The following is a 10,001-nucleotide window of genomic DNA, read 5'->3' on the forward strand; positions in this document are numbered from 1 at the left end:
CTTAAAAGTTGTACAAACTCTGCAGAGTCTAAAACTAATCGATTAGCCGTGCTCACGGTCATGAGCGGCATGGTGAAGTGTCATGAGTATAGTTTGTGATTTTGATAAACTCTTTGTGAACTTGAAAAATGGTTGGAATGTTTTGTTGGTTAACTTGGGTAAAGTTCGGTGAATGGTGATGATATGATGGTAAGTGGTGATGATCTACCTTGAGGGGTAGACGCGTGTTATTTATTTATTTACATTACAAGTTTTACTCACTCTATACTATTGTAAAAAAAAATTCCGTTGAGAAAATGTTGTGAACTAAAACTAGCATTTATACAAATTAACCTATACACAGCTTATCCTTGAGTATGGCCAACATGTAGCATGCTAGGGTTGTCACCGACTTGCCAGTACATTAATTTGATTAATGTACTGATTTCTTGCTTTCTTTTACTTGTTTTTGGTTCAGACCCTGCTGCAGGTATTGACTGTTTGGATGAGGAGTTTGATGCAGCTTGTGATTTCCAGGATGGTTCTAACTAGGGATTTACCCTAGCCGGTTTGCCTATGGGCTTTTGGGTAGCACGCTTACCGTATGAACCAATATGTATGGCTTGTCGCCAAGTACTATTTAGAACTTATTAAGACTATTATGCTTTATGCTTAGAACCACTTATGATTCGGATATCGTGCTTGAGATGAGTTATGTGAGACTATGTTGCATTCCTGGGCAACTAGTCCCACATGAGGATGGGTTTGAAATGGTTGAGATAACCGGGGAATATGCCTTTGTTGAGATCGAGTCTCTGGGGTACGCTTTTGGTTGCTACCATCGAGTGGTTGACGGGCGTATGACGTAGATGACTGGCGTGGCTATTCCAATGGTTATGTCTTCTATTTCATATCCGATGGCTTAGAGCCTTTGTAGTGCCCTCTTCAAGACATGTCGGGGTCTGCGATGAGGTTGGATGGTTACCGTAATTATTTGGATTTAATTTGAGGCCCCATCCATCCAGATATTTCGCGCTGACATGTCTCGGAGCATTGCACCACCTAGGCTTTGGGACGTCCTCACATATTTTAATAAAAATATGTTTCTAATATTTATAACCCCTCCATTTCGTCGTATATATCATACTCGCTCCGCATACTCCCTCCGTTATGTTTGATTTTTTTTCTTGTAATGTTTAACTATTTGTCTTATTCAAAAAATTATGATAGTATTATTTATTTTGCTTGTGACTTAATTTATTATCAAAATAATTTTAACCACGACTTGTTATGTTTTATATTGTATTAAATTTTTGAATAAGACGAATGGTCAAATGTTGAAAAAAAAGTCAAACATGAAACGGGGGTGGTATCATTTTACTCTACATCACTTTAGATTTGTTGTAAATCAAACATCTTTAAGTTTAACCTATCTAAGTTCTTGAAAAAATATATAGTATTTCTTATACTTCAACTGTGCTCATAAATATTTTCAATACAATTTTTTATTCACTCAATACAAAGTTACTTATATTTTTTTAAATAGCAGGTTGGATACAGTCACCTCGTCTTTTGATGATTGAATCCGGCAAATGAATTTTCGCATTTGGACAGCTTGCCCTGATCCCTCGTGATGACACTAACCACATCTCCAAGCCATCCTCGGTCTGGTTAACATTCACGAATTTTCTTCCATCCTATCTCTATTACCGCTTTCTCCCACGCCCAGGCATAAGGTATACCCTACTGTTTTTCCTATCTCATTCTGGTTTAAAAGGTCTAGAGTCTAGTCAATACCACTGTAAGTCTCGTCCATAAGCATGAATATTCAAATAGTTTATATTTAATCAAACTATAGGATATGTATGTTTCGTCATCACTACATAGCATCACCTAACACATGAGACTACGTACCATGGCCTAGTTTTCTGGATCGTCTAGTGTTACAACGCCCACTTCAAGGAGTATATACCTCATGCATCCCCTTTCACCTTACTAGCAGTGCAAGGAGTCTTTAGACGTAGAAGACATGTTCGTTTACCAAACAAATCATTTAAATCCATAGTCCATTGTTTTATTCCCTATTGAATCCACAACCTTAGTAGAACCAGCCATGACTAGGGTACCGCATTTCGACAATCACACTATGTTAGATAAGTGTTATGATAACACCGCTATGTGCTACTGAAGGCTTAACAATATGTTACTGTCATAGTTAGTAACACAACCTATAAGTGATCCTTTAGCTACACACTACAGTAGCACATAACTAGTGTTTTAGGATATGAGATGTGTTACAATCATTTCATACCTTACCGCTTACCACAAGCACAATAACATGTACCGTTCAGCCAATAACACATATTTAGTCACCAGTAACACAAACATTTAAACCAGGTAACAGATATATGGGCACTAGTAACACAAATCCACGTATCTACTAGTAACAAGTTTCATACCCATAATAGCACAACAGTATGATTAGAAATACCGCTATGGAAAACATAGTCTTAATTTTTCAGAATGTACAAACATATTCCTTATAAAAAAATTTATAAGCACCACAACTCTAGAATAACATAGAATCAACATGACACACTAGCTGTATTGCACTGCATGTGAACCTGAAAATATAATTTACATCAATCTACAGGAAGTTTCTATAAGACAGTTTCTAAATGCTTCCAAGACTACATTGTACGTTTGCCGCTTGATCCATTCCTGGGATAAGCACCTGACCAGTCATGTTTTCCAAGTTAAATTGATCATGTACTTGTATGTGTATACCTTGGTTTGATTGCTTCACACAAAACCTTGGATGTTTAGAGGTACCTGCAGCTGACCAATATGAAGTGAAGATATTTCATTATTAGACCATAGAAGTTGAGTACTTGACAGTTTGCATAAACAATGCATCAAATAAGACGTTAGCTACAGAATGAGTTAAATCCAAAATAAAAGTATTTAAGACATGTTATCTGTGGTTTGGAAAGGTGCCCTTGTAATCTTGCAAAATCTGAATTTACAGTAAGCTTCATTCTTTTGTTTTTGTTTTAGCCAGAACAAAATGTGCAGTTGGCCTTGTTTAGTTCCCAAAAAGTTTCTCTAAAAACATCACATCAAATCTTTAGACATCTAAATAAAGCATTAAACATAGATGAATCAAAAAACTAATTACACAGTTATGTAAGAAATAACAAGACGATTTTTTAAGACTAATTAGTGCATGATTAGCCATAAGTACTACAGTAACCAACATGTGCTAATGATAGATTAATTAGACTCAAAAGATTCGTCTCGCGGTTTTCATGCGGAATCTAAAATTTGTTTTGTAATTAGACTATGTTTAATACTTCAAATATGTGTTCAAAAACTTGATGTGATGTTTTTGTAAAAAAAATTTACAAACTAAACAACCCCTTAGATGATAAGCTGCATGGGGAAACAATGCAAAAGAAAAAGGCTCCTCTAGAATAGTGACAGATCTAGGGCTGGTGCCCGTGAAGCCAAGAACACCCACAAACATCCTATTCTAAGGTATATATGTGAAAAATGGAAAATAACTCATATGAAGAGAAAAAAAAAAGAGGAACGTCACTTATATTGTATATTTGATATGGTAATTGTATGTATTTAAACAGATTTATATAAGTTTGACCACTCATTCAGAATCCTAGATGCAACACTGCTCTAGAAACAAGACATTTTTTCTAGAAATAAAAATATTGGAAGTAGTCACTATTAGAGCACACCGGCACCGTCACCAAGAAAAGAATTGATCATCCCTTGCGTAGAAAATTTAATGTTACTAAATTCGTATAAACTTGATCAAACTTAAAAGTTTGACGTTGATAAGGTTAAAATGACTTATAATATAAAATAGATGGCGCGGTAACCATAATATTAGCTTTTCTTCCTGCACCACCGACAGTTGGCGGCTAAGCACCAATGCAGTATGCACCCCTTCCCGCCGCCGGCCGCCGGAGCGGCGGTGGCGGCGGCGGAGTCAGCGGCTCGGCGCACCCCGACTGCCACCCCGACCGCGCGTATATCCCCTGAGATCCACGCGGCCGCCGATCCGCGCCTCGCCGCGCGGCGCGCTCCCCTCCCTCCCTGCTCCGCGCCAGTCACGCTCGCGCTCTGCTCCGGAGCCGCGGAGGCCGCGCATGGCCTCGCCTTCAGAGTTGGGGTCGAGGGCGACGGCTTCGTCGGGACCGTGCTGGTCCGGGCCTACGAGGCGCGTGGCGGACGCGCGCAGGGTGTTCGACGGAATGCCCTACCGGTACCTCGTCTCCTGGGGCGTAATGTTTGGTGGGTAACGCGCCGTGTCCATCTTCATTTGGTAATTCACTCGTCTCGAATCCTATCTGTTTGATCCATCCCATATCATGTTCTGTGCTGTCCTGCAAAATGGTTTATTCAGTTGCTTACCTTCTTGCACTTCGTTGATAGTTCAATGCACTGCACACGGAGAATGTTTTGTATCCCTGCATTTTGAACCGAGTTCAACTATCATGTTACAAGGCACTGGAATCATATAATCAATCTTACCATCCTGAGCAAGAGTGGTATTTCTGAATCCTGATTAATATAGTTATGGGCATGTATTCACTCAGAATCTGAATCAGGCAAAGTTGGCAGCAATGTGGAGTTTAAAAATATATACTGAAATTTCATCGACCTATGAAATAACTCTAGTCTTGTAGGAGAACAACTTGTAAATATTAAATCGATGTATTCGGGAATTGGTAGAAATGTTGGAAGTTGAAATTTCTCAGCTTAAAAACTGGGCCGTTCATACTCTTGAGATTTTGGAAATTGACACCTCAATATCTTTGCATATGGTTTACTGAAATTCGAGGTGCAGGAGGGGGGAACACATTAATTTCTATTTCAGCCTAACTTTGAAGTATTTGAGCAAACCAATTATATGCTCTTGCATATTTACATCCATTTATGTTTGTTATTTCTGATGCTTCTATACAATACACTAATTCTTGCTCTATTCTTTCTGTCATGCTGGTTTAATTGAATAAGGCCAGTTGTCATTCAGATGTATGGTTCAGGAATACAAGATTGAGCCCAAGAACGAGCGTTATGGTGGAGGAGACGTGCTTTTATCAAACATATATGTAGAATATGGTAAATAGAATGATGCTAAGGAAGGGAGTAATGAAACTCTAAGGGATGTGCAAGAGAGAGGCTGAAGTTGGATGGAACTGAATGGCGTGTTCATGAGTAGTCCATGCATTCGATATCTATAATAACCCTATGGTTACACTATAGACTGATGACGGGGAAAGCTCATAATTTGATTTATGAGAGAATGTAAATATGCATGTTCCATGGAGTGCTCTATCGAATGCATTGGTTATACCTTGTGGTCAAGCTTCAGTGGTTCATAGGTATTTTCCTGAACTTGCATGTATGGCTAAGATTGGACCAGCATCAACTTATAACGAGCAGTGCTATGTGTACGATTGTTCGTACGTACAATTAACGGCGCGCGTAGCGGCGCGGAGATCAGCGCGCAGCAGCAAACGGCTAAAATTATACACGGCTCGTACGATTACGTATAAGTATTTCGATTTGTAGCAAATGATCAATAGTACATTGACGAAGGAGTTGCACATATGAGGTAACATCAATAGACTATCGGTAACTACAAGAAACTAATGACAGCTGTCAAGTCTTTCTTCCAATTTCATCTGCACATCCACCAATCTAACAAAAGTAAAATAGACAACCCATACCTCCATTTCCACATTAGTTTCTATTCCAGCCTAGCTCTGAAGTATTTGAGCAAACTAATTATATGCTCTTGCATATTTACATCCATTTATTACACATATGAGCTAACATCAATAGCTACAAGGAACTAATGACAGCTATCAAGTTTTCCTTCTAATTTCATCTAGACCTCTACCAATCTAGCAAAAGTAAAATAGACAGCCCTTTCTTCTAATTTCGTCTAGACCTCCATCAAAATGGACAAGCCTTTCTTCCAATTTCACCTGGACCTCCACCAATCTGACAAAAGTACAATATGCATTAGACCATATTTAAATAGAAAAAAAAATTCATGTTAGGGATAGAACTAACCTGCTGGTAGGGTGTGGCAGTAGTGTGTATGCAGTTCCAAATCACGTGCCTTGCAAACATATACAGGACACTCTTGACAGGCAATAAGCGGCCCACGGTTGTGTTTGTGACAATGCAAGATCATCTGTGTGTAGGAATCACAGTGTCATTGTTCTGAAAATTAAAGTTGCATTGAAAGCACAAAACGCATCATGTTTACCAACCTCTTTGCGCTGAATTTTGTTGACGATATTTCTGTCATCCTTGAAGAAACAGATGTGGCAGGTAACTTTATCAGGATCAGTTGCTGATGATGATCTGCAGTAAGCAACGTACTGATCCTCCACTTCGTACGGCACCGCTTCACCGTTAATAGTTAACTGTTCACGTATGGGCCGGGTGAGTTAAGCGGTTCGGTCGCGGGAGGTTTTCAAGTCAAGCTGTTCTTTTTAGTTACCTGTTCGCGCGTGTGCTGAGGCTCCGCGGCGGCAGGTTTTGAAGTCAGGTGGTTCTTCTTCTTGCGAGACGTTCGGTGGAGCCAGGCTTGATTTCCTACCGCTCGACGTGTATTGGCCACGCCGTCGGCAACAGCTGTCGAAGGCGAGGCCGCCGCATCAGCTGGTGGCGCGGCCGTGGGCATGGAAAGCCGGGTGTCTGGCGCGCAGTCGCGGCGCCTGTCCGAAGCCGAACGCTCTGGCTTGCTTGCTTCCCCTCCCATGCCTTCTTCCCCTTCGCTCCGGTGGGTTTGAAGACAGGCGGCAGTGGGCGGCGCAGTGCTTCTCAGCGGAATCTTGCCTTGGCGAGCTGCGGTTCTTGGCTTGCCGCCGCCGGGAAATGGGTGCAGGGTGGCGGAGGAGGTCGGCGAGAGGTTCTTGGCGGAGCTTGCAGCGGCGCCACCTTCAGCGTCGGCGGCGCAGAGCTTCTCGGAGGAATCTTGGCCTGGCCAACTGCGGCTATTTGCTCGCCGGCGCCGTGAAATGGGGTGCAGGGTGGTGGCCGAGGTCGGCGAGAGGTTCTTGGTGGAGCTTCAGCGGCGACGCAGAGGTCAGCGTGGGCGGCGACGCAGAGGGTCGATGAGGAGCTTCTTGCCGTCGGCGCCTCGTCCGCGGGAGTTCTGGGCGAGAGGAACCTCTTCTTGCCGCCGCCGTAGCTGTGCTCCGGCGATTCTCGGCGCGGATCCTCGGTTGTCGCCGCGTCCTCGGAGATTCTGGATTTCTTGGCCACCGATGGTGTCGTCCGTGGCTGCGCCGCACGGACCTGCTTTCGGCGGTGCTTTCTTCGTCTCCGGCCGCGGTTTGTTGAAAGCTCCTCCGGTGGGTGCTTGGCCGGAGAATTTGGTGCAGGGTCGTCGGCGCTGGTTTCTACGGCTGAGGACGGCGAGGTTCTCGATTTTGGGAGACAAGAAACAGAGGAGTGAAGGAGAGGAGAGCGTCGGAGAAGACGAAGAGGGAAGGCTGCTCTCTTTATAATGTTCGTTCGAGGCTTCTCTTTCCTGGGCCGTCTCTTTCCTGGGCCGAACCTGCTTGCTGAATTTCCAGGCCCATTCGTGGAGCTGGTATGGTTTTTAGTCCCACCTCGTTTCTTGGAATTTTTTGGATTTTTAATTTTATTTTTCTTATTTACAACTTTAATTTTACGTTTCCAAAAATCACAAAACTAGCCTTCTCCCGCCCAATTAGTGGGCGGAATGATGACGTGGCACACGGCAAGGCCGCTAGGCGAGACGGCTGTTAGGGGGCGGCGGGGGCAATTTGCATTTGGCCCCCTTCTGCCCAGACAGTGGGTGGGAAGGGGGCATATGCAAAATTGCCAGCCGGTCTGGGCGGAAGGGGGCCAAACGCAAATTGCTCCGTTTCGTCCTATAAATCATACTCGCTCCGCATACTCCCTCCGTTTCATAACGTAAGATGTTTGATTTTTTTTACTTGTAATGTTTAATTATTTGTCTTATTCAAAAAGTTATGATAGTATTATTTATTTTGCTTGTGACTTAATTTATTATCAAAAGAATTTTAACCATGACTTGTTATTTTTTATATTGTATTAAATTTATGAATAAGACGAATGGTCAAATGTTGAACAAAAAAGTCAAACATCTAACATTATGAAACGGAGGTGGTATCATTTTACTCTACATCACTTTAGATTTGTTGTAAATCAAACATCTTTAAGTTTAACCTAAGTTCTTGAAAAAATATATAGTATTTCTTATACTTCAACTGTGCTCATAAATATTTTCAATACAATTTTTTATTCACTCAATACAAAGTTACGTTTATATTTTTTTAAATAGCAGGTTGGATACAGTCACCTCGTCTTTTGATGATTGAATCCGGCAAATAAATTTTCGCATTTGGACAGCTTACCCTGATCCCTCGTGATGACACGAACCACATCTCCGAGCCATCCTCGGTTTGCTTAACATTCACGAATTTTCTCCTATCCTCTCTCTATTACCGCTTTCTCCCACACCTAGGCATAAGGTATACCCTACTGTTTTTCCTATCTCATTCTAGTTTAAAAGGTTTAGAGTCTAGTCAATACCACTGTAAGTCTCGTCCATAAGTATGAATATTTAAATAGTTTATATTTAATCAAACTATAGGATATGTATGTTTCGTCATCACTACATGGCATCACCTAACACATGAGACTACGTGCCATGGCCTAGTTTTCTGGATCGTCTAGTGTTACAACGTCCACTCCAAGGAGTATATACCTCATGCATCCCCTTTCACCTTACTAGCAGTGCAAGGAGTCTTTAGACGTAGAATACATGTTCGTTTACCAAACAAATCATTTAAATCCATAGTCCATCGTTTTCTTCCCTATTGAATCCACAACCTTAGTAGAACCAGCTATGACTAGGGTACCGCATTTCGACAATCACACTATGTTAGATAAGTGTTATGGTAACACCGCTATGTGCTACTGAAGGCTCAAAAATATGTTACTTGTAAGATCACAGTCATGATCGATATTGTGTGATGAACAATTGGCTTGTAAATTGATATAATTTGGTTTGGAAACGGTTGTGGTGTTTGTGTGAGTGTGTGTGACTAATGTGGGTCAGGTTGCGATATCTGTGCCCGGAAGCGGTTTGTTTGTTTCTATGTGTGCAGGTGACTTGAGGTCAACTGTGGTCAATGGCGAGGACTATGACTAGGTTTAGGGAGGAACTGAGGTCTGGATGGTCGAGATTCGGACCATGACTAAGTTCAGGGAGGAACCAAGGTCTGGATGATCGGGATGCCATGTGACATGGTTGGATAGAGTCGTGATTCTCGAATGTCAATATCAGTCAACGGCGGTGGGATCGTGACTAAGCTCAGGGAGGAGCTGAGGTCCGGACGATCAAGGATGCCGGGTGATGATGTTGAATACGAGATGGCATATGGTAGAGGAACACCGTGTGGGATGGAGTCGTAACGGGCTTCACATGTTGCATGTGTAAGCATGGGAAAAATCGCGAAGTAAATCGGATCAAGATCGGATGAGAAAAAGCGAAAAGGAGTTGGTACAGTAAAGTCGGGTTACCGTAGCCGTGCGGGCTACTGTAGCGAACCTAGATTACTATAGCGGAGTCGGACTACTGTAGCGACCGCGTACTGTTTATGTTCGGGTACTGTAGCACCGAGGTTTGGTTTTGGATTCTAATTGGAGATAATTTTGGAGATAAGTCCTACTAGGATAAGGAGTCTAATTCCTAATCAGAGATAGATTTTGTTGATATAAATAGGTACCGAGGGGTATGTCCCCGGTGTGCTTTTTGGAGATGTAGAATTAGAATATTTGAGTTGAATAGTTGTTGATTCTAGATCCACAATTTTGAGAGGAGTGCTGTTGTTGCACTTTGTAAATACTAGTTGAAGCAATAATGTTGAGAGCATTCAATCTACATATTCTGCTTTCATCTACCGGTATTTCTCTGGATCTCGACG

General features: G+C 42.0%; 1 protein-coding gene across 1 annotated transcript; it reads right to left on the reverse strand.

Moving 5' to 3' along the window:
• Window positions 1-5,558: 5,558 nt before the first annotated feature.
• On the reverse strand, window positions 5,559-7,478 carry LOC121055807. Its single transcript, XM_040529098.1, has 4 exons — window positions 6,518-7,478; window positions 6,285-6,440; window positions 6,082-6,205; window positions 5,559-6,009 (listed from the first exon to the last, which is right to left on the reverse strand). Exons 1-4 carry the CDS (start codon window positions 6,776-6,778, stop codon window positions 5,990-5,992), a joined length of 561 nt encoding a protein of 186 aa, XP_040385032.1. The 5' UTR covers window positions 6,779-7,478; the 3' UTR covers window positions 5,559-5,989.
• Between the last annotated feature and the right edge of the window lie 2,523 nt (window positions 7,479-10,001).

This window comes from Oryza brachyantha, chromosome 11, assembly GCF_000231095.2.
Source record: "Oryza brachyantha chromosome 11, ObraRS2, whole genome shotgun sequence".
Classification (NCBI taxonomy): Eukaryota; Viridiplantae; Streptophyta; class Magnoliopsida; order Poales; family Poaceae; genus Oryza; species Oryza brachyantha.